Here is a 25,792-nt window from a genome sequence, read left to right on the forward strand (position 1 = left end):
ATTTTATAGCATTTGCTTCCAAATATTTGTTCATATCATCCAAGAACAATCTCAAACAATTTTTGTGTTGTAATTTGATAAAGGCACCCAGCTATTTCGATAATGACATGTGGGTGCAACTTGGGTTGGGTCGGGTTGAGCTTTTGCTAAAATATGAATTGGAATCAACCTGGACCGGCCCAATTTTAAGGTAATGGATCAACCCGAATTGCACCCCTCACCCAGCTGTTTTGAAAATTGAGGCCATGGGTCTGATACCAGCTTTGCCCATCGAACGAGATGAAGAAATATTAGAATTGTTGTACTAATTTTGATCGTGATAGTGAGAGCATTTCACTACACAAAATTACCAGGAAACAAGATGTCTAATGTAATAGGTGAACATGTGGGTCGAATGGGTCTTTAAATGCATTACATGCATTTGAATGCACAAATGCTTTTACAAGCTTGAAAACGCATTTAGACAGGGTTGTCTTCCTACTAGATTTAACATTGGAAAACACTTCAAAACAGAATTTCGTTCGGAAAGTAAAGATGCAAGTTAATTTGACCAACAATTTAGTCATTTCCAGTGCTTTTTTCCTCTTGCATTTCATGAGGATTCGAGCTCACTTGTCTTATTGCGCATGTCACAACTCACAACATAGAGTTTCAGTCTTATATTTTACAAAGAAATCAGGTTTTGCTTCTTTTTTTAATGGCAGAAATCAAGTTTTGGTAGCAGCCCTCTTTACCATATCTTAGCAATAACAGTAATATTACTTCTGAAAAATCAGCCTCGGACTACACAATGGCAGAAAAAAGAAAACAAGAGTGAGCTGTCTCGTATCAGATGCACAAACATTCCATTCCTTGCTCAGGAACTTTGGTCTCCACTGGGACTCGGATGAAAGAAGTTGGATCACTTACGAATTCAATTGAGAATGATTCTTATCTAGTTTATAACCTAATAAGAAGGCACACTGGTGGGATCTTCACGGACAGAAAAATAAAAACTGATTGCAGTCAGATTGATAATGATCGAGTGACATTGTTTCTTAGTAAAGAGAAATGTGATATTCGTCATTAATATGGTTGCTCGTAAAAATTGTGGCTTCTCGGAGAATCAACTACTGCATCACAACTGGGCACTCTCCGATGGTTGGAGAATGACAATATAAGTGCATGTGTTTGGAAGACTCCAATGAAAGGGAATTTTTATCATAAATTAAAAATTAACAACATGAAGAGTTGTTACCACTCTCCAGCAAACAAAGCAGGTTGCCACAAGGCACACGATGGCAAACCTCAAAGGGTGAAACATCCAAGTCTTCCTCTGCCTTGATTCCTATAGTATTCTACACTACAATGTAAGGATTCATCATAAATCATTTAAGGAAAAAGATTGCTCTACATTGTTTATTCTCCATAAATACCTCTGTATCTATCTGGATTCCCTCAGAATCAGACTACGATTCCTTCTTAAACTCGACAGGCCCCATTTTCAGATCACTGATTGAACGCCCAAGATTGTCCAATTCGTGTGTTATAGGGATAATGGGAATCCATAGTGGGGCCATTTTAGTCAAAAAAATGGCAAACATGAGGTGCCTTCTAAAGCCCAAGCCCATATTCAGTTTTTAATGCTCTCATAACTGGCTGCGACAGGCTCAACAGAGGGGGGCCACAAAGGGAAACCCGCATGTTTGCCATATTATGGGCCACATCTAGCTGAAAATGAACTGTAGCTTTCAGAAAACATGTTGAACTACCCAGCCCCCATTCATAGTTCCTGCATATATAATCTGAAATCCCCTCCCTTCAGAAACCACTGCTCCAGGACTGACTTTGCTGCTGCCACCAATGCAGAGAGAGGAGAATGTGGGATTGAACTTGAGCTATGGGCAATGAATTGGGAAAAGCAACCTTAACCTCCAACTTATCATACAGCATACACAATGACACATTCCACAGCTTCCCCAAGATGTGGCGCCGGATCATGAGCAAACTTGCTTCTCGTCCACTATCACAAGGCACGAAAAATGGCATTTTCAGACAGATGTATTCTATGTATGACCTTAGGCAACATAACAAAATTTATTTTTGAAGAAATAATATCAAGTCTCAACTCTTAAAACTATAGAGAAAACAGCAATTACTCAATACCCAATCTACTAGCTACTTTGGTCAAATACGAGTCATTTTCTTCATTTTTTGAGTCATCAGTCAAGACTCTTGGGGTTTCAATCAGAGTTTCCTATGCATCCTTAAAGACAGAATATTTTTTTTGACTCTTAATAGTATCGAATTGACTCTTTTAACTTCTTGGACTACTGATCAAGTCTTTAAGCAATTAGATGAAAAAGATTCGCAGCTCATAAGGTTGTTCCAGTCTATTTGTCAAAGGGGTAATTTCGTAAGCTCTACCACACAAAAATACAGCCCTTACTCTCTGCTCAGAAACTTCAAAGCCATGAAACAAGGCCACTGATTTTGCAAAAAAATCATTGTGCACATGTAGTTACGGCCATTTATCAAAAGCCTAAGGTCATTTTTCTCTGTTTCTTTACAGTTAAGTTTTATTATAAGTAATTCAGACAACCTCTCAAAAAATGTCATCCAGTTTTAACATTTAAGTTGTAACGCACTTCAATTACGCTAATACTTTTTCTTACATGCAACGATTTAATGAACTAATACCTCCAATATATTATGCTTCAATATTATCAAACAACCATACAAGCCCATCAACTTATCACGTTTTTCCAGGGCCACTGTCTGAGAAACTGAATTCATGCCTAATTACATAGCTTAGTAAAAATCAAAGCATTTTAAGTACTCAAATATCTAGTACAGCAGGTTCAAATTTTGCATGACCTGGTTGTACTTACAAGAACTTTTTTTTTTTTTTGAAAGATAACAGTGCTATTTATATTCTATAACTACACTTCATCAACGGGGACAAGGCGTCCCCTGATGCCACCACGCTTGCATTTTCCCATGGACTGTGAAAGGCATTTACATGGAAGACCCAACCCAACAGACCCAACACTTGATTTCGGGCGTCGAAAGCCACTTCTCACTCTTCTCCCGAATATGATTGTGGAGCTGAAGACTCTGCTTTCGCATTCAGAAGAAGATCAAGCCCTGACGTATTTAGTCAGCTACCCTTGATGCTGCAGTAGCTTCCCTCAATCAATTGATGAAAAGGTTGGCTCAACACTTGAGCTTCATTTTCCTTTTCTCCAAGCAGGGTGAAGAACCATTGAATGTTTGCCCAAAAGACTCAGATCAGATGGAGGAAAACTTAGGAGAAGCCATGACAACTTTGAGGCCCTGCCCTGCTAATTTATCAGGGGCAGAGCAGCAGACCAACTTTTAGACAGGGAATCTGAAGTTCACTTCCACTTTAGGGCAAATACCTTGCATTCAATCTCGTCCTGCAACCACAAGAAAGCAATTAACCCCACAATTGACATGATCACTACAAGGATCACAGTGCTGTCCAAAATCCTGATACACATGTAGACAACTCCACTGAGGCAGTGCCAAGGTGAACCCATTTATCTCCTGTCAGCCCTGGAATAACTTCTGTCTTACCCCTCGGAGCCAGTTTCCGAGCAATGGATTAACTGGTTTTGATACTCCCTGCAACTTAACAGAGTCATGACATAATGCCTTCCTCGTATTAGATCTCTGTAACCCTTCACTCTTCCTGTTGAATGACAGTACGAAGCTAATAATCTCCAACCCCTCCTTTTCCGCCCCGTCTTTCGCCAAATTGTCAGCTTCCGCATTCACTGATCTTCTCTTATGAATTAATTGATGCCCAATTTCTCACACCAGGTGCCTAATTTCCTCTCAAGTAAAATTTTCTTGTCTGTTTGAAGAGAAAACGGCTTCGAATCATTGCCCTTCTTCTTTTGCTTCCTTCAAAATCTGCAAGAAATCACGAACAGGTAGAAGCGGTTCTTGTTTTTCTCTTCAAACGGGCATGATTGTTGTCCTCTCTTTTTTTGCTTCCTTACTTCTTTCTCGTCTTCCTCTCGATTCTCTCTTCTAGATCTTGCTTCACAGCTGATTCTTCTTCTTTCTAAAATTTCAATCCTTCTTTGACAACTCAGTTAAGAACCATATGAACAAGCCACTCTCTCTCTCTCTCTCTCTCTCTCTCTCTCTCTCTCTCTCTCTCTCTCTCTCTCTCTCACACACACACACACACACACACACACACACACATTAACCCATATTTATCTTTTAGGCCACCTACATGATGATTATTGAGAAATTCCTTGGCTGTAGTGTGTGGTCTTATGGCTACCAAAGTTGATGACCTACCCTACATCCCTCCATACAGGATCTTTTCTTATTAGATGATCCTGACTCTAAAAAGTCCCTGCTGAAGCCTGTGTAAATCGAGAGTCCTAAGTGCCCATGCATTCAAAGTCAAAATCCCTAAACAGTCAATTGATACTACACAGGAGTCCACGTGGCATTCAGAATCCCATACGACTAAACCCCCTTAGTGACTATTTGGTGAGGGGGAGAAATGGGACTAGGATCAAGGACATTAGGCTTAGGCGTAACCTAAAGGATAACGAGACCGTTAGCTTTTCACAGTACTTGACATTTTGTACTCATTATTTTTCTCATCATCAACCTGATAGTAGATTGTGGATTCCTGACCCTCACAGAGCTTTTTCAGTTAAATTATTCTTTTACAGGTTGTGTACTTTGAATAGAAGAACAACGAGCCGTACTAAAATTTGGAAATCTGCTGCCCCTAAAAGAGTAGCGGCTTTTGTGTGGACATTGCCGAGCGGGAAGATCAATACATGCAATCGCCTCGAAAGAAGAAAAAATCACATGGCAAGTTGGTGCATATTTTGCAAGGAAAATGAGGAATCGCTGGATCATCTGTTGGTGCAATGTCCGTTTATTTATAGGCCATGGCAAGCAGCCATGAAGAGCTTTGGCCTACTGTAGGTACGTCAAAGATCTATTAAGAATGTCCTGCAAAGTTGGAGAGTGGTGGGCAGTTCGGAGGATCGGGGCGGGCTACGTGGAGGATGGCTCCTTATGCCTTAGTGTCACACATTTGGAAGGAAAGGAACAACCACATTTTCAAAGGAAAAAAAACTGCAAAAAAAATCCCCGTGGATGTAAAAAAAATTGTGGTCTTATAGAATAACTTATATTAGTGTAAAAATATAACTTAAATAATACATTATAATGAGAAGTGCATGTTGGATATACTAGGGTCACCACATCTAACACGACGGCATCATGCCTATTGTTCATGGTTACAACTACAATGCACAGCCTAGGCATTATCTAACTTAGACCCAAGCACAACTGCCAAACACACTGTCAGACAATGACCCTCACAAACCTGGTATTCTGACTTATCGCTACATTTGACCCAAAAGATATAGTACAATATAAGTATTGATTCATGTCTTAGCACTAAATAATATATTTGGCTGCTGAGAGCTTTTTTGGAATTGTAAAAGCTTTTGACAACTGGTTAAAAAGGAGTTAAACAAGCAGATTCGTCCCAGTATCTAAACATGGTCATGCAGATGTCAGTCACACACACATTATAAACACATAAATAATTATAATTATGCAAAAAGTAAATTACTAATAAAGAAACATTACAATTACATCAATAATATATTAGTACCAGGTTATTTGGCTTTCAACACATTGGTCAACGAACATTTATGCCCCTAAGTGTTAGTTTAATTGTGCATTCATGAAATGGTCTTTCGATATCGGCAAGTCTTCTAGTTAGGCATCATAAGGTGGTCTTGTGATATCTGCAAGTCTTGCAGGTCAAAAACAATGATCCCAGATCTGTAATTAACAGATTCAATCAGGCAAGTTTCATGTCTGGAATTTGTTAGCCAGAATTGTTGGCGGTTAGATTTCACAGCCAAAGTAAGCAAAAGAAAGTCCCTGGTTATGTTTTTATCCTTTTGGGAGCCAATCGGGAGGACCGACTCAAACGAAGTGCAAGTGTGTGCACTCCTAATGGGATTATCTACCAAAAAATGTTAGAATGAAAAACTCATGGTCGAGGGAACTTGGCAAACGTCATTGTGTGGGTGAAAAAGGACAGCCGTGGTCCATGCATATTGACAAGTTGCACTGATAAAATTGTGGACAGAAGCTGAACTAGGGACGCTTCTATTGGGCATATTCCTAGGAATGTAAATGATTTTGTGGATGGTCTCGCAAAAAGCAAAGTTTGTAGATATGTTTTATACATTGGGCAACCTCTGCTCGGTAATACGCTGCCATAATTTTTTCTGTTTTTTAATAAATCTGTTATTTTCTTTTAAAAAAAGCGCCATGTCTTCTTTTCCATCTAAATGCCCTGAAAGAATAGAAAATTGCATTACAAAACCAAAGGGAATGAATTTCTGCAACATGGTAAAAGAAACAATTCCCATAGTTACATCAGAGAAACAAGTGTAGTTGAAATTTTATTCTAATAAGTATCGTTGTCTCTGGTGCCCAAATGAAGTCAACACATTCTATGGCTCAGTAATAGTTGAGCACAGAACAGGCCATTAAGTTTTCAGATATGGCGCAACAGGTCAAAGCTTGTTCACCCCAATTGTACGAGCAACACCACGACAAGAGGGAGACTAGTGAAATTCCAAAAGTTCCAAGAATAATACTAAGAAGCAGCATTCAAAAGAAGATCCTAGTATATAAAAACTGATACCTTTCTTTTAATAATAACAAAATTGTATTAAGAAATAAGAGATCAATTCTTACCTGTTAGGGTTTGAAAATTGTATACTAGACTCTTAATTTTGCGCCGCATAGTATTGAGGAGCCAACTCAGTTAACCACAACGGGTCGATCCTTGTTATGTTACGGACATAAGTATGATTTGTTCGAACCAACTCATTGAAAATGATGCAATCTGGCTTTGTCCGGAATAACACTGAAGAAGGATGGATCTGTACTATCTGACTGCTTGCCATAGCCCTGTTGGGCAATAACACCAAAATTTAAGAATAAGAAGATGAATTGATTTCACAATTCAAGTTTATACTCTTATTTAGTCAATGTGGAGGAAACACAAAAAAATCTACAATGCACCATGCACGCACTTAGTTCATAGAAGCAAAAAGCAGCATCAAAAGTAAGGGAAAAGCTAATTTGTTACCAGCATACAGCAACAAAGGGAAAACGAGAAAGCTTCACTATTCTGTTTTCTTCTTACTTATTTTAAATGGCTCTTTAAGAAAGGAAACTTATTTCTACTTCCCTTCAAACCCTTCAACCCCTAGTCCTTTCAAAGTTAAAGCTTCTTTTCTTATCTTCCCAACCTTTTGCATTTCAAAGATAAAATATACTATGTCAATTCTTCTTGTACAACCATTTTCAACCCCATTTTGCGGGAACCAAGCTGTATCAAACCTACAGTTCCAAGTTCCTGCTGAAGTGTCCATACTCCATAGTCCATACTGTTTTTTGAATTTTCATGCAAGGGCCTGGATATAGGAGAGACAAATGAATAATATTAGGTAATCTTTTTCAACACTCACCGATCACATCAATAATAGGATCAGACTTTAGTAGGGGTATGAATTTTATTGTTTCAAATATTCCTCAATTGCTAATAAGATCGCACATGTTTGACAAAAGTGTTGTCCGCGGAGAGGTTCCTTTGTGGGGCTCAATCTCTGCCCCTTATGTAACTTTCCTTTTTTGCTTAACAAAATTTCAGTTACTGCTTCAAAAAATAACGTCCTGTCTGACACTACCCCCCTCAAGCTGGAAGATGCACTTTAATCATTTCCAGCTTGAACATAAGAAAATAAAAACGATATATTTCAGTCCTATTGATATGATAACAACTCTAAATGATTCATTAAATATGACTTCAAATTGGATGATGACGCTATTGTAAAATAGCAATTGTTAAAGCCATAGATGAATTTTCTTTTTCTTGTGGTGAGAATTCATCTAATTCATCTAACATCTGAACCAGAACAGCAATAAAGACCATAGCAATTGAAAATTAAATCTCCCTAAAAAGATGAGTAGTTAAATCAAATGCTCCCTAAAGGCCTAAACAGATGAGGGTAGTTAAATGAAATTCCTTCATTCAAGCCCAAAAATAATAGGAAAGACTGAAGACACCCCCCAACTTTTAATAAAGCAATATCAGTAAAAAAAAAAAAACAGATCTTACTTTAACTGATATGACTAACTTTTACCTTATGGTGCCTGAAATAAAAATATTCACATCTACTGAGCTTTGAATAACAACACAACCCATCAATACAATGAGGCAAGAAATAAATATTTTTATTTTATTTTTTCATTATTGTACAGTTCCACACCTGTACGATCCATCAGGCTGTTTCAAGGCTGCATTCAGAAAGAAAGAAGCAGTCAGGCATCTACGAAACTGGAGCATGTCATCCCCACATGAAGAAACATGAAGACCCATTTGTTGGACGTGACCATGAATTTGCCTGCAAGAGAACACATAAATGAATAAGAATATATAATGCCCATGATATGGACACATATTTCTGCCAGGCAGATACAAAATGTCAGTTATGGGAACGGTAGAAACCATGACACGCTTACACATCTATATAATAAAAAGGACGGCCCAGTGCACGAGGCTCCCGCCATTGCAGGGTCTGAGGAGGGCTAGATGTACGCAGCCCTCTAAATATTAGCCGATATATATGGAAAAAGGTACTAAAATACAAATATTAGCCAATAAAAGCTCCAAGCAAAGAAAAATGAATCTTGCAAAATAAAACAAAAACATATTACTCTCTTTGTTTTTAGATGAAATTTCTTTTCACCCAGATTATGAGGTATCATCTCTGCTACCTTTTGAAAAAATCATACCCCCCTGCATGTCACATCTCCCCTCATAATAGTTACTTACATTGACCAAATAACCCTTATTATGTCCCCTCACCAATGCAGAAGCGAAAACCGAGTGGAGAATATCTGGAAACCAGTCCAATTTGGTTGACACTAGCTGTCCGAACTCCGAAATGCTCCTCCACTTCCCATGCCATTCAACAGCTTGCCACGCAATCTATGGAACTCAGCTGTTTGATTCCATGCCCAGTAATTGAAGGAACCCCATTTCCTGGATACAACACGTTTGATTGCCAATGCATTTTCAGGCAGGAGTCTCTGGTGTACAACAATCATGGATTTCTCGATTGGGGACAAGGGCAAAGGATTGATTTTAGCAGTGTGTCCCTAAGAATAAGACGAGGAGGAGGGGCAGGTTTGAGGAGTTTCTGGGCAATGGAATTGGATTTCCATTTGATGAGCATTCATGTAACTTAGACATGAACGCATAACGTCAACCACAAGGACCTTTGAAAATCTAACAGTTGACAATGGCTTCAAATCATATTACAGAAAAACTGGTTCAAAAATGCATATTACATAGATACACAAAAACAATATAAAACCACATAAATAGTAAATAAATAACATCACAAAACAAAACAAAAATACGAATTAGAGTTCTTTCCCTAATAGCCATATCAACATTTGTCCATCTTGACAAATTTTTATGGGTACTGAGTGCTATTGTTACATAGGTAATAATAATAACAAAAATGCATAAAAAGATTACATACCATTGGATCTTCATAAGGGATCTTTATTTAAGCACACACAAATGGCATTAAGGTATATAATGAAGAAATGAGCGTTTGAAGTTTTCGGTTAAATTACGCTGTACTAACCTGTGAATATCTCGGGCATGCCTCAGGGAACGGTTATTGATGAAATTTTCCTTGCACCATTTGCTGAGGCTTCTTTCAGTTGTTTTCGCTTTGCTGTTTGCCAATCTGCTTTTCTCCAAGCACTCAACAGAAGCCCGATACACATTAACCAAGGTGATATGGTCTCCCTCCAGGCTAGAAAAGCACTTTCTTGCAGCTCTTGCCTGATCCCAAGGGGGAAAAAATCATGGCTAATTACAAGATCATTGATAGGGAAAAAGAACAGTCATATCGGTGAATTTAGACAAACAAGCATTTCTAGCTCAAGCTAGGATGCAATAATGGGGAAACAGATAAGTGAACTTGCCAAACACAAATACTACAAAGCAAAATGTAATGCATATGGAGCAAACTGAAAGAATACAGAAGTTAAGCCGTTGTTTGGGTGTGAAGCCCTCAAGCGTGTCGCATTGAGGTCAAGGGTTCACACACCACCCTTAACAAAACAAAAAAAAAAACCGAGTGAATCCATCAAATGATTGGAGAATATGCTGTCTTTCTGAAGCAACCAATAAAAAGTAAGCGAAAGGAAAAAAAAAAATCAGAGATTATTCATCAATTACTAAACTGACAAGTCGCACTCAATTTTAATCGCACACGTAACGTGAACATTTATACATAGTGCCTATTCTGCATGAGAGCCTGAGGCAATCATAGATATTTGTGTTGTGTCCTCTAAATGCTATTAATCATACGAATTTCCAACTCATATTTGCGGCTAGCTTTCCACAATTTATTTTGCATGGAAATTACAACAAGTGTGTCTATGTTGAAATCACATCATTTTGCATGAGAATACTATATATGTATAGATAGACGGACGGATACATAGATAGATGATGCCTATATGCATGTATGTATGGCTGCAAAAATCTAGCAACATACCTCTTCCAATTTTTCCCGAGGGGCATAAAAAATAGATTCCACTGAAAGCATTGCAACAATTATCAACATTTCTTCCAAGCAGTTGAATTCACTAGCTAAGATAAGAGCTTTTGAATAAATAGGGTCCAATGGCAATCGGGCCATTTGTTGCCCAACTGGATCCGACAGTTTGTAATCTTCAGTGAGAGCACCCAATACAAATAATTGCTCCAAAGATTTCACAATAGCCATCCTGTTCGCATAGATCAAAGACTTAGATATAGCAAGAAGTGATAGAGGACCAGACACTACATCCCAACTCTTGATAAACTATTTTCTCTGAGCTAGTGAAAAGCAAACTTTATCAGTAAAGCCGTAAAGGATAAAAAAGGTTTTTTTTTTTTTTTTTTTGTCTTTTTATTTTAATTTGTGTGGAGTGGTGGTGGTGTGTGAAGTACCAGAAAAGCTGAAATACCTTCTGAATTCAAATTTCAAAGGCTAACGATATCTGAATGCCCATGTTTTGATAATGGGAAGACTCACTTTGTTTTACACTTCTCTAATTGGCTATGAGAGAATTTTGGGAAGTGTAATAGCCTTTAACATCTGATTAAACAATGTAAAACAAGGTGAGTTTGTCCCACCTTCAAAACATGGTCGCGCGGATATCAGTCCCATTTTCAAATACACTGACCCATTTTGATATTTTGTTAAAAAATGGCTGTGATTACCATCTAAAGAATCATCAGAGGGGTTAGCCATAAATTCAGGGTCGTATAAGAATATCATGAGTGATTACATTATTCCCTTTTATAAACGAGAAGGCCCGTGCATGGAAACTGCCATCAGAATCCAAGATCTTGTTATCACCTTGATGGCTTTTCCATGAAGTCAAAACCGATAATATCATCAACACCCATAGCCTTGAGCTGGAGTACAACATTTGATAGGTTGCACCTCTTTATCTCTGGGACTGTGGAATCTATAAGTTTGCCAAACTCACTCTCCGGATATAAACGAAAGCACTTCCCAGGCCCTTCACGTCCTGCACGACCACTGCATCGAACATAAATAAATATTCTGTTGACCGAACTGGATAGAAAAATCATATAACATGTATAATAGATATGGACTGCCCTAAAGAAACATAATTAATCACAACTGAGAAACATCAGTACAGCTGGTGGTGTCCTGGTTGGGAGATCTAAATTTCAAAGTAACGCATCTGATCATAACCATAGCTGAACAAACAAGTACAATCCATCTAATAAATACAGAAAAAAAAAGTTCCAAACAACTTTTCTCCCAAGAGAGAGAAGGGAAGAGAGAAAGAAAACAATACAAAATCTGAATCTCTTTCCCGCATCTCCTCCTGGTTAAGGAGCTTTGTTTGCAGAAAGCTTTCCAGGTAGAGTCGCGTCGAATCGGTTGCATTTTCTCTTCCTTTTCCTCTTTCAGGGCTTGTGGACTGAGTTGACAGACAGACGGTTACGAGACTCGCTGCTGCTATTGTGGGTAAGGCAATCTTGCAACTGAAAGCTTTAAACCAGGAAAGCTGGATGACCGGGAGGATGTTTCAAAACATCAATTCACTTGAGCCACTTCCTTATAATACAATAAAAGAAGGATGACCAGGATGACTGGAATCCTTAAAACTCACTCTTTTCTTCAGTTTGGCCTTCAGCTTCATTCTTTCTGCATTGATTCAGTGTTGCTGCTTAGGGCGATAGCGGCCCTCTCCTTCTACCTGCCTGCTGCTATGGTGATAGCTAGTGCCACACCAAACATGGCATGCAACTTCATGTGAGGCCTTTATTTGCATAGCAATGGGAACCAGCACGCCCATCAAGGCTGTCAGCATCATTCCCTCCTTAGGAAAAATCAAGGGCTTACAAGCCTTCACATAGAACAGGACCTTGGATAGGATAGAATGGAAGAAAATGATCCACGTAGAAGAACCCAACTAGAACTAGGAATAGAGCCGGGTAGATTCCTTTTACTTTCTTCATGAATTTTTTCTAAAGGATTCCTTTAGCCGACCCCAACTAGTTTGGGACAAAGGCTTTGTTGAGTTGAGTTGAGTTGAGTTGAGTTGACAAGCCTTCACATGCAAGAGTTCCTGGCAAATTTATTAAACTTATTTAATATATTACTTTCTACTTTTAGTATTAAATACTTCTATTTTTTATTTCTCTTATATGAGCAAAAAAGGAAAAGGGGGTAAACAGGTTTGGGATTTCAAATGAATATTTAATGGTTGGTGTTACAAAAATCTTTTTCTGTTATGCAAATAGGAAAATAGCACGCGCTATGGACGAACATTATTCATGGGAAAATGCATGCCTTTACGAATAAATCTTTATCAGCTAAAATAGAGTTGGAGCTTTAAAATGTAAGGTATTTAATAGCTATAAAAAAAAAGGTACATCTATAAGGTATTCAATAGCTATAAAAAAAAAGGTACATCTATAAGGTATTCAATAGCTATAGGGAAATAGAAGGTTTTAAATAATTTTGGGCAACACATGTTTTCACATTATATAAGTATTATTCATGCAACCATTAAAAAAAACAGTATTATCAAGCAAAATAAAAGTGCTTTTATGATTAAATTTTTGTGAGGTAGAAATAGCTAGAACTTAAAAATGTAAGGTATTTAATAACTATAAAGAAAAGGCAATGGTAAATTCGCACCCCCTGTAGGATAATTCGCACCCCTTTCACGTTAAATATGTGGCAGACTTTAAGGCTTTTTAACGTGAAAGGGGTGTGAATTATCCTACAGGGGGTGCAAATTTATAATCGCCCTAAAGAAATTTACATCAGTAAGGTACAAGGTATTTAATAGAGATAGAGAAAGATATTTGACAGCTTTATAAAAAATTTACATTTATAAGGTATTTAATGGTTTAAGTAAACTTTGCCTTTATTTCAAATTTTCTTTTTTGAATGGCAACGATTCTATTAAGAGGAAAAGGAGACCGAGATAGTTAGAAGCAAGCTAAACAAAAAAGGAAAAAGCACAATAAAATACAGTCAAGGGGGAAGAGATTATAAAATCTCCAATGTTGTCCTGTACTCCTGTCCACCGCAGCTCTTTCTAGCTAGTCTGCCCCACTATTAGCTGCTCTCCAAACTTCCACCCCGGCTCTTGCTAGCTAGTCTGCCTCACTATTAGGTGATCTCCAAACACAATGAATACCGACCGCATGACCTCCAATACGGTCCAAAATCTCTTCTATTGGGTCCGCTCATCCTCATGATAAAATTAAATTCTTCCTTAGCTGACCCAACAAATCACATTTAGCGAGTTTCACTCTACAATGAGACGGTCCGTCTCCACTAAACATAAACCGATCAAGAGAGCTTGCACTTCCGCATTAGTCGAATCGGATCGTCCCCTAAGGACCTGAATAGGCCCATTTGGTATCACTGTCAGACTCCCGGAGAAGTTCCCCAACTTCAGACTCCCCTGGATTCACCAAACCCGACCCAACAAAGTTGAGCTTGACAAATCCCGAGGGAGGAGAGTCCACCTGGGGGTCACCTTATTCTGAGGGATTTTGCTAGAGCAAGTAATGTCTCATGATCTTCTGCGAATCTAACTGTCCATACCTCTGAACTTCGGGAGGACAATGGGCAAACGAATAATCAGAGCGAAAACTTGATGGCGCAATCTATGATAGTTTTTGGCTACCATTTTGAAGATTTGGTTATTTTGTTCCTTCCAGATAACCCACATGATTGCAAGCAAAGATAGACTCCAAAGTTTCCAGCCCGTTCTGGAACAAGGACCGAAAGCCCATCCCTCAAATAAATAAATGACGTGAGCAGGGAAAACTCAGGAAAATAACCTTGGGGACCAGTCAATTTTTCCCATAAATGATAGTATAGATATCTTGATAATGTGGTCATTCAAAAATAAAAAAGATATTTTGATAACGTATAAAACATAATTTTTGGATATATAACATCAAAAGAAAACGAAAGAAGATGAAGTGCCTTATTTCTGTGAATAAGGTCATTTACTTCACAACACATGTGAACCATATAAAACGCCAAACCTAACAAGCAAATATAAGTTTTAACATCAGAAGCACCAGCACATAAACCAAAAGCAAATACAAAGTGCGACCAGATTTTAGGTAACAATCCTGTCACAAGTCTATACATGAATAAATCTTTCAATATCTAGGTTTAAAAACCAGATTGACTATGAAAAACACACCTATCAAAGTCAGATCGATCAAGACTTGGTCAATTATATTGAATTTTATGAGAATAGAAAAAACTCAGTGAAGGACTCAAAAATCAATGCATGGGCGAGTTTTGAACAGACATGTGCTTGGGCCATTGTCAAGCATGTGTCAAGTTTTGAATTAAATGCTCACTGCATACAAGAGTACGCCTACCTTCTTTGGAGAGCCTGTGCTTTTGAAGTGGGAATGATAATCAGTGATTCCATTCCTGTAAGTGGATTGTAAGAACGAGCTTTCACCAGTCCAGGATCTATAACATACTTGATTCCAGGTATTGTTACTGATGTCTCAGCAATGTTTGTTGCCAATATGACCTACACAATCCATGGAACGTGTTAGTTGTTAAAAAACAAAATTGAAATATGTCATCTAAACTAATAAGGATGCACGACTTTTTGAAGGGCATAAAACTTGGGCACATGTGTCAGAAAAGAGATTGATGAGGCTAAAACGAAAACCCCCTTTATTTGTTTTTCCTAGTTTCTGCTTTCTATCATCTATACAATATTTAGTGTAAATGTACTCCTAATTATCTGAACACATTTGCTACATCTTAGCTGTTATAAAGCAGTTTGTACAATAATATATCGCTTGATATTATCTATTACTGTATGTGTGCAAACATGTCAGGTTTTTCAACTTCTACTCATGAACATACCTGACACTGATACGTGCCCATATAAACTGATTAGCATATTGTTTATGAACAGTGTTGTGAAAAACCCCAAATAGCAATATGTGATTTCAATTGCAAAGTAAAACAAAAGAATAAACACAAGCAATCACACAAAGACACAAAGATTTACGTGGTTCGGCAAAAGCCTACTCCAAGCGGATAAACGGGCCTAATCCGGGTCGCACACAATATTTCGGACCCTAAACGGGTTTGAATTCAAGACACCCAACTCAACATACAGCTTCTTCAAAATTTGACTTGACAACAAACGCAACACACCAACAACCAGATGAAAATGGTATCATCAGCAATACAAGTGAGAACAGAACATTTAACAATAAAAGACCATACACTGAACTATTTCTGCTGAGGAATGGATGTTCGTTGCAAGTAGTAAGTTATGCATTTTGTTGACAAAACACTAAAACAGGATATAAACCAGATGTGCGTGTGTGTTCATTTATATATATATATATATATATATATATATATATAGAGAGAGAGAGAGAGAGAGAGAGAAAAGGGTTTCTGCGCTCGAGCGCAGATAAGCTTATCTGCACTCGAGCACAGAAACAGGGTGTGTGTGGGGGGGGGAGCGCGGCAGGTGCACATTTTTTGGTGGGATCCAAAGCATTCATTTGATGGGCCCTTTCATGGATAGGGTGCCCACCAAAAATCAGCTCCATTGGATCACCTTAGGGTGTCTATTTGCAGGCCCAAAAAATGGGTAGATAGTGGACAAACAGTATCTGTCCATTTCTGGCCCCACAAATGGACACCCTATGGTGATCCAATGGAGCTGATTTTTGGTAGGCACCCCATCCATGATGGAGCCTTCCAAATGAATGCTTAGGATCACCCCCCTAATGCCCCCCCCCCCCCCCCTGGTTTCTGTGCTCGAGTGCAGAAACCCTTTTCTCATATGTGTGTGTGTGTGTACGGCTTAAAATACAGTGGGCCCCACATTGTTTGGGTGATGCAAACCATTCATTTGATGGGCCCTCACATAGATAGGGTGTGCCCAAAAAATCAGCTCCATAGGATCATCCCAACCCTACGATTTGTGGAGGCAAAAATGGACGTGTAAAAACCTTCACAAATCTGTCCATTTTTGCCTCCACAGTTTGAAGGGTTGGGATCATCCAATGGAGCTGATTTTTTGGGCACACCCTATCAATGTGAGGGCCTATCAAATGAATGGTTTGGATCACCCAAATAATGTGGGCCCACTGTATTTTAAGCCGTCGGTGTAGCTAAGTTAGATACACCTGTGTAGCTTCACTTAACTCTCTCTCTCTCTCTCTCTCTCTCTCTCTCTCTCTCTCTATATATATATATATATATATATATATATATATATATATATATATATATATATATATATATATATGAGAAAACGGTTCCTACACACTAGCTTAAAATACAGCGGGGGCCACATTATTTGGGTGATCCAAACCATTCATTTTTAAGGTCCTCACATAGATAGGGTGTCCACAAAATATCAGATCCATAGGATCATCCTAACCATTCGAACTGTGGAGGCAAAAAATGGACTAATTTATAAAGGTTTAAAGACATCCATTTTACCTCCACAAATCGTAGGGTTGGGATGATCCTATGGATCTGATTTTTTGTCGACACCCTATCTATGTGAGGGCCTTTAAAATAGATGGCTTGGATCACCCAAACAATGTGGGCCCCCACTGTATTTTAAGCTAGTGTGTAGGAACCGCTTTCTCTCTCTCTCTCTCTCTCTCTCTCTCTCTCTCTCTATATATATATATATATATATATATATATATATGTATAGGAACCGTTTTCTCTCTCTATATATATATGTGTAGGAACCGTTTTCTCTCTCTCTCTCTCTCTCTCTCTCTCTCTCTATATATATATATATATACATATATATATATATATATGTATAGGAACCGTTTTCTCTCTCTATATATATATGTGTAGGAACCGTTTTCTCTCTCTCTCTCTCTCTCTCTCTATATATATATATATATGTGTAGGAACCGTTTTCTCTCTCTCTCTCTCTCTCTCTCTCTCTCTCTCTATATATATATATATATATATATATATATATATATATAGAGAGAGAGAGAGAGAGAGAGAGAGAACTGTTGGTGAGCTTAAGCGCACCATTTTTTTGGTGCGCATAAGTTGTTATAACGCCTCCCATTGGTGCGCTTAAGCGGGACCCAGCGGGACGCAAACATTTAAACGAATGAGAGGCGTTATAACAACTTAAGCGCACCAAAAAAATGGTGAGCTTAAGCGCACCAACAGTTTTCTCATATATATATATATATATATATATATATATATATATATATATATATATATAGAGAGAGAGAGAGAGAGAGAGAGACACACAAAAAATAGAACGTAAATACATAAAAAAGGATTACTAAAACTTGGATTCTAAAAGATTTTTTATTTATGGTCATAATAGAGCTAACACACTTAAAAAAAAATTATTGTTGAACATTCCATTAATACATAGATCAGGCTAACAATCTACTACTTCTCGATAGTCTAGCTCCCAAATCAGATGCTGCATAAGCATGTTAACATACACCAGCAAAGTTACCTTGCGAAACCCAAGAGGGGCTGGCCTAAATACTTGCATTTGTTGCTCTGAAGGAAGAGATGCGTATATAGGAACGATTAAAATCTTTTGACTGCCTTCAGGCAATTGCTGAACTCTCTCTTGGATAAGTCTTTCTACAGATTCAATCTCTTCTTGCCCAGTCAAAAATACTAGTATATCACCAGGACCCTCCTCCAAATGAATCTAGCACGGAAAGAAAAAAAGCATGTTCCCAATTGTAACCACTGTACACAATGAGCATACATAGCCATTAAACTGCCAACAAAAAGCTTTAAAAATTCACTGGAGCACTGAAAAACTAACAAAAATCAATGGTGCAACTTGGTTTTCGAGTAACAGTGAAAATTCAATCCGGTACCCAAAAAATCTTAAAAAATCAGACTACTTTAAAAGGCATTTAGAAAAAACTAAATAAAATAAAATGTAGAACTTAACCAAGTCTCAAGTTTGACTCCCCCTCTAGTTTCAGTTTTTTAAACCTTGCTAAGAAATATAGGTACCAACACCGCCAGAATGGTGGAACATAGAGAATAGAACAATTACAGAAGGTGGTTATGAATAATAACAGAGGGTCATAACCTCAGGTAGTGTGAATTATAACAGAAATCCATAACCTCACGTGACTACCTGAAAAATAGTAATCAAGGCTGCATCCAGATAGTCTGGCTCAGCATGATAAGTATAAAGTATATCCACGGGATATTGCCTTCCTTGAATGTGGACAGCTCTTGCACCACTGAAGTACTCCGAGAAACCTCTTGCATCCAAGCTAGCGGACATTATTATCAACTTTAAAGGAGTAACTTTGGCACTCTGACATGCCTTGAGATGACTAAGAGATCGAGCATTATTTTCTTTATCAGATATTCTACCATTAGCAGTCATCTTGCTAGAAGTATTGTTTTGAATTGTAAATCGTGCTCTTGCATTCTGTACACTTTTCAACAACCCTAACAGCACATCAGTGTGGACTGTTCTTTCATGAGCTTCATCAACAATAATGACTGAATACTTGGACAGATAAGGATCCAATAATGCTTCCCTGTAAAATATATGAAGCCATAAATTTTCGAGCTATCACATGAAAACCATCATATTAACATTTTAACATTTAAAAAAAAAAAAAAGAATTAAAACCTTACTCATCATGACTATCCCTTCAAATTTCAATATTTAAAAGATAATATAGATATGCCATTACAGCCACAATAAGTGAATAATAACGAAAAATAGAGAGAATACCTCAACACAGCATAATACTAATCACAAAAATCAGCTATATAAGACAATGTTTGAAAGGAAAGCATATGGCCTAGAAACTTGACCAAGTGATTCGTGTTAGCCAAGAGTTACAAGTCAGATCGTAACTATTGACGAACTAATGGGGAAAATGAAAAAAAAAAAAAATCACATAAGCAATGAGCAACAGTCTTTTATAATCTCCCAGACTCAAACACATGCATTGAGTTTACAAACGGCTGAAACCAAAAATCAAATTGTCATTTTGTGCCATTCTCTATAATTTTGTTGGGTTGTGGGAGGGTGGTTTATAAACATTAAAAACTAATGTACCTCCTCAACCACAAAATCCCTCTGCCCAAAAACAGTCGATTTATCACGGTATAAGTAAAAAGATCCCTGTAATGATCAATGCCATTCGGCACCACTATACGGGTAACACGACATAGAAAAGGCCCTCTTTATCCCTATGTTTTCTCTTGCTCGTCATTTAAATGGTTCAACTCAGTTGATTCCGACATAAAATCGGCCAAATCAAGTCATCCAGGCCTTTGATTGGTCAATTTCCAAGTCAAAGGCAAGTTTCTCTTTTTTTGGAAGATAAATAGCAGGCCAACAGCAAGTTTCTCAACATTGACACAAATTCTGAGAGTTCAATCAAGAAGAAACATAACATGGAGCTTAAAAGTAAAAAATTTATATCATATATAAGGGAATCAATTCAAACAAATTTTACCTCAATAGTAATCCATCCGTCATGTACTTAATCCTTGTTGAGCTGGAAGTTACATCCTCAAATCGAATTGAATAACCAACCTTCTGGCCCAAGTCAACCCCACATTCTTCTGCTACACGTTTTGCAACAGTAACAGCAGCAACCCGCCGAGGTTGAGTGATCCCAATAACTTTTCCATCGCAACATAAACCCCCATTAAATAAAAATTGTGGCAATTCTGCAGGAAATATTGTTGAAGTAAGCAACACTGAAAAAGTATATATAACCAATTCTATTATTACAATACTTAACAAAAAGTATATATAACCAACTCTATTATAACAATACTTAACTCCACAAAAGAAAAGGACTAAAAAACTAATGAAGTACCATGCAAAAAAAGAAACTAATTAAGTGAACTTGAAAAGGAATGCCGGTGGATGGGCTAAACTTTTCACATGTCCGTTCGTCACTTCATCTATATATTTCTGTTATTGAAATCGATCAAAGGTATGTCAAAGCATGAAAGGAGAAAACAGGGAAAAAGACCAAAGATCATGTCAACAATTTCATATGATGTTTCTTGAAGATTGAATTACGTACTAAGTTTCTGGCAGCAATTAAAATGTGATTTTAAACATGGCTAGGTAGTCGGTGTAGATATTAGAAGACAGGTGGTACTAATGTGGAACCTTGTCCAATACAGATGTCTTCATGTTACTCAGTTTGCAAAGGGAAGCATCTCTTGAGAGGGGGTTAACATGAAGGTCAGCTCAACATCATGATGTGTATTAAAAAAAAATAACATTAGATGTGGGCAGATAAAGAGTTGGAATGCTCTTCCACAAAATTAAATCCAAGGAATAAAATTTTCATAAATATTAAATAATCAACAGATAGCGTTAAGGTGAACCTACCACTCAAGGATCAAGAAGCAAACCATTGTTTTAAAAAAATTAGAAAGTTTGGAAACCAATTCAGAGTCAGTCAAGTGACCTGGACTCAAGTAAGCCATGAGTTAATCCAATTGGATCCTACTGCTGCTCTTACGCGAACATTATCCCATAGGTCTGAAAAATTCAAGCCCAAGACCAAGGTTCTAAATTTCGGTTTCAGTTTCGGCTGCCACAGAAATGGAATCGTTTCAGTTGAAAATTTCGGTGGAAATCCTATAAAATAACAGAAACGTATGCATGCAAATAATAGAATTTTTTTAATGGTAAATGATACCCGATCAGTTCCCCATCGATTCTCATATCATTTTCTTCCAAAACATGAATGACATACAAAGAATAAGTTTGATGGCTGATGCGGTCATTAACAGCAAAGTGCATGACTTAGTGCAGGATGTATAAAGTAGGTGCTTCCCACTTTCCCCACATTCTCCGCAGATACTATTGGAGAGATCATATCTTCAGGAGGATGGATTCAGGATTTATATGAGAAGTCAAACAAGAAAATAAAGGGTCTTATACCCATAGAAGAAGTGAAGAAGACTGTCAGATTTTCAGAGAAAGAGTGTCGATTTTCAGACAGAGTAATGGATTTCCTGACAGAACTTTCAAGTAGAACAAAACCACATATCTTATTTAAGCAGTGGTGGAGCTTCTTTACTACAACATGTCCCTTGGCTTTAATTGCCTCTTTGTGCCCCTCGTCCTAAGGTTATGATTCTTATAAATGTTGCACACAAAAAAAAGCTGAAAAGAATGCAGAGTTGCAGGTTCATGCAGAGAGCATCAAATGCCTACTTTTAGAAAGTTTCAATAATTCATAAGACACTAGAGCACAACCATTAAACATTGTGAAGAACGTTCTTTATAAGGGATAATAGAGGATCTACTTTTCCGTTTGAGTGCAATTTTTCAATTGATTTGCTTGTAAAAATGAAAACTTACATCGAAATTGTTATAGTCTACCTGCTTGCTTAAGGAAAAGATTAAAAATAGGAAAAATGGCTCCATAAGCTTAGTCCATAACATTTCCATGTATGTTTCGTTGCGACATTATTCTCCAATGGTTAATTGCACCATTTCATTCAAACATAAACAGTTCATATTTTTACATTTCAAATCGATAGGCTTTGTAGAGGCTGTATCCCTATAGACAAAATTAGAAGATGCAGAGGGCATTCTCCCTAGCAGATGGTTGAAGCTAAAATTTGATAGAAAAAGTAATTTGGGGTTAGGAGGATCCAACTGATGCCTCTAAATTTGGATGGTCCACATGCCTCTAAATTTGGATGGTCCACATGGCATTTGATTATCCAACTGATGCCTATGATCATATTTCATATGTATCTGATTTTTGTAGCTTCATGGATCAGGTGATCTACTTTCCGGCTACCAGATAAATGATTTGAATCGAGGTAATTCCTTGACTATAATCAGGTGGCCGAATGGGATTCCGCCCCCGCTCTAGAATTTATAGGAGGAAGTGAAGCAAATCCTCTACACCATCACCATATGGTAATTCTCCAATCTCTATACCACGGTGAGGGCTAATAATCAGACAGACAGGCTCACTAATTTTGGGGTTGATTGTATTTTGGTTGATGACATGGGATAGATGTACATTGTGTAATTGAAGTAAAATAATTGTCAAAATTCAACAAATTGCATTATAATGGCGGTCAAGGATTGGAATTGTGAAGCATGGGTGAATTTTATGCATCTAGGCATTATCTCATTGCATATGTTTATATACAAAAAGTGAATGTATACTTATAAAAAGTAAATTCCAAACATTATATTTTTGGGTTAACAAAATGATTGCATGGCATTAGAACGCATAGAGTAGAAAGCTTACGTGTTGTTTTCCCACTGCCGGTTTCACCAACTATTATTAGTGTGTCATTCTTCTGCACTTCCTCCACAATTCTTTTCACAGCTAAAACAAGAAACAACTCAGATAATGAAACGAAAATAGAATAAAATGAGAAGACAATTGAATTACCAAACTCGAATGGCACAATTTCAATGCTAAACAAATACATAAAAGATAAAACTTTACTATAGGCCTATAGCTTTGCTGACTGGAATTTAAAAACTGGATCTCGTGGGCGTCGACAAGTTGATAGTAGAAGGTGACTCGCTTAATATCATCAGATGGACGAACCTTAGGGCTTTTATCCGTGGAGATTCACTGATACGATAGAAGAAATCTTGGAAAGAATTGAGGGGAACCCAGTGACTTTTCAGCATGTTAGATGATCGGCCAATATGCCAACATGGAGGCTGACCAGATCGCTCGCAATGGCGTGGGCAGGTTAAATTTAGAGTTTTTTTTTTTAATTTTCTGCCTCCTTGACGTCTCTCTCTTTTCTTTTCTTTTCTTTTCTTTTTTCCTTCTTTCTTTCTTTCTTTTTTTTTTTTTATGGGGTGGGTGGGGGGCTCTTTCTTTCTTTCTTTTTTCTTTTTTTTATGATCTGGATCTCTCGAGCTTAACCTTGTTTTTCACAGCCTGTCCCATGCCAGGATAAAGGAGGAGGGTTGGCGTCAGGTTAGCAGCCGGCCATAAATTTTGCCACTCTTCTATGAAATGACCTATAGAAAATCATGAAATTTTTGTAAAGGATTCATTAGCCGACCCCAACTAGTTTGGGAGAAAGGCTTAGTTGAGTTGAGTTGAGTATTCAAGGAAAAGGGTGAAATTTTACTCGTTGGCCCATATATATCAGATTTTTCTTAGAGGAATCTATCATGAATATAGTTAGCATAGCAAAACCACACTCCATTGGTGATTAATTCTATTACTTGCTAGGAGGAAATTATAAGCCTTGTAAAGTAAAAAAAAAAAAAACCGATATTTCCACACAGATATCTCAATGAATTTTTCAACCAACAGCGTAGGAGTTGAGAAATGGCAAGAGTTTTCTGTCATTTTGTGAATGAAAAATAGACGGCTAGTCAATTCAGAAAATTTTGGAATAAAAGAAAAGACAAAGGTGGGAGGACTCAATTAATTACAGACATGCAGTGTAAGAGAAAAAGTGGTTTTCTTAGTTTTCGTGGTGGGTGATCTGCTAAGATGATTTTCTTAGTTTTTGTGGTGTTTTTTTTTTTTTTTTAATGGTAGTTTTTGTGGTGGGTTATTTGCTAATTTGCAGAAAGCTACAATGTAATGCTGAAAATGGTTTTCTTAGTTTTTGTGGCAGGTTATCTGCTAATTTGCAGAAACCACGAGAGTAAGATTTTGGAATTATCAAAGACCCTCATTTATTCAAAAAAGAAACCATCAATCAATCAACATAGGTAAAAATTAAAAGCAGGTTTTGAATTAAGTATGCTCAATAAAGCATACAATATGTGGGCTTAAACAAAAGAAAGATACCTGAAGCAATAGGTAGTGATTTCCTCTGTTGCGCAATCATCTGCTTCCTAAAACAGAAAATTTTAAAAAAAAAATGGATATAAAAACAAAGGGAACAGATTCAAAAACTACAAAAAGCAGGAGAATAAAATTAACAGCAAACTACATTTCAAACAATTAAAAACAAAGAAGAAGAAGACAACAACAGAAACCTAGAAAATCAAGGGATATCATGGTGAAATTGAGGATTTACCTCCTGAAAGGTTCGCTCGGAACATCTTTTTGAAATATTCTTCCGTTAAATTGATTATTCCTACTGGAATTTTTGCTAGGAAATAATTCTGAAGAAGCCATGAAAAGCATGTTAGCCTAAATAAAATCCGTTGCCGGTTCGTGCTCCTTAATTTAAAGGAGTACCCTAAACAATTCTTGCCGCGTATTTAGAGGAACCCTAGACCTTCTCTTAGACTGATTTCTAGAAATACCCGATTTCTCTCCTTTGTGATGGTCTAAAAACCTATATGTTGGAACACCGCATCTTCTCCTTCCCAAAACCTAAATTACTGAAACAACATGTAAGCTCTTAAACTCTCAAATACTCCTTCAACCCTATTTCTGTAACGAATAAAAAAAAGCCCTAAACACCTCAAGCTCTAAAAACCCTAAACCCTAAAATCCCACGAACTTTGATCGGGAGGGAAAGGGATGACGTCGTCTCTTTCCCGGATAAGAAAAGTCACTTTTACGCTCACTTCTGCCTTTTCATCATTGTACGTACGATCTCTTTCTAAACAGAGACGATGATGAATTCGCACCCACTGCAGGATAATTCGCACCCCTCTAACGTGAAAAAACGTTTACTTACAAAAATTTTTTTTTTTGTTGAAGTGTATTCTTAGGGCAGTTGAATTATTTTTTGACAAATCCTCCTCTTAAAACAAACATAAAATATATTGAGTGGGTACATGAAAATTATGTGGTTATGTCGTGAAAGTGGAATAATACGAAGCTATTGGCCAACGTGGCAACCTACGAGGGGTGTGAATTGGGTGTTTAAAAACTTTTGTTTTTATAAAAAGATTTGACAATTAAGATGACGAATAAATTAAGGGAGATGATATTTTCACCCCCTCTGCAGTACGCATTCACCCCCTTTATAATGTGAACAGTGGGCAACTTTAATGCTTTTTTAAGCCAAATCACGTTAAAATGGGGGCAAATGTCTGCAGGGGTGAAAATATCATCACCCTAAATTGAAAGATAAATAACTAGGAAGATAAAAAGCAATGCATTGAAGATAAAAATGATGAGAAATAGAGTTGGAAAATGTGC

At 37.4% G+C, this 25,792-nt stretch overlaps 1 protein-coding gene across 5 annotated transcripts; it reads right to left on the reverse strand.

Annotated features, from left to right (window-relative positions):
- Positions 1-1,290: 1,290 nt before the first annotated feature.
- Positions 1,291-25,216, reverse strand: LOC143881585 (RNA helicase family protein). Of its 5 annotated transcripts, none has more exons than XM_077384749.1 (13): positions 24,714-25,216; positions 24,482-24,521; positions 22,958-23,028; positions 20,171-20,387; positions 18,823-19,237; positions 18,175-18,378; positions 15,053-15,213; positions 11,511-11,696; positions 10,662-10,893; positions 9,738-9,940; positions 8,349-8,483; positions 6,769-6,984; positions 1,291-2,002 (listed from the first exon to the last, which is right to left on the reverse strand). In XM_077384749.1, the coding sequence occupies exons 1-12, from the start codon at positions 24,736-24,738 to the stop codon at positions 6,801-6,803; spliced, it is 2,073 nt and encodes a 690-aa protein (XP_077240864.1). In that variant the 5' UTR covers positions 24,739-25,216; the 3' UTR covers positions 1,291-2,002; positions 6,769-6,800. The 5 variants fall into 5 exon arrangements, with proteins under 5 accessions (XP_077240864.1, XP_077240865.1, XP_077240861.1 ...); XM_077384750.1 differs by having other exon boundaries at positions 22,958-23,038; positions 24,714-25,213; XM_077384746.1 differs by having other exon boundaries at positions 22,958-23,038; positions 24,482-24,528; positions 24,714-25,210.
- Between the last annotated feature and the right edge of the window lie 576 nt (positions 25,217-25,792).

The sequence above is a fragment of the Tasmannia lanceolata genome, unplaced genomic scaffold (assembly GCF_043159265.1).
Source record: "Tasmannia lanceolata isolate RefF3 unplaced genomic scaffold, GAP_Taslan_0.1 ptg000007l, whole genome shotgun sequence".
NCBI classification, from domain to species: Eukaryota; Viridiplantae; Streptophyta; class Magnoliopsida; order Canellales; family Winteraceae; genus Tasmannia; species Tasmannia lanceolata.

Bases quoted from the DNA above. Each gene is read 5' to 3' on its own strand.
- LOC143881585 (XM_077384746.1), bottom strand. From the start codon at position 24,823: ATGCTTTTCATGGCTTCTTCAGAATTATTTCCTAGCAAAAATTCCAGT. The intron at 18,379-18,822 runs GTAGTCACGTGA...TTTCCGTGCTAG, and splicing joins CCTTGATTACTATTTTTCAG to ATTCATTTGGAGGAGGGTCC. The intron at 9,941-10,661 runs GTATGTTGCTAG...CCTTGGGATCAG, and splicing joins CTCGGGAAAAATTGGAAGAG to GCAAGAGCTGCAAGAAAGTG.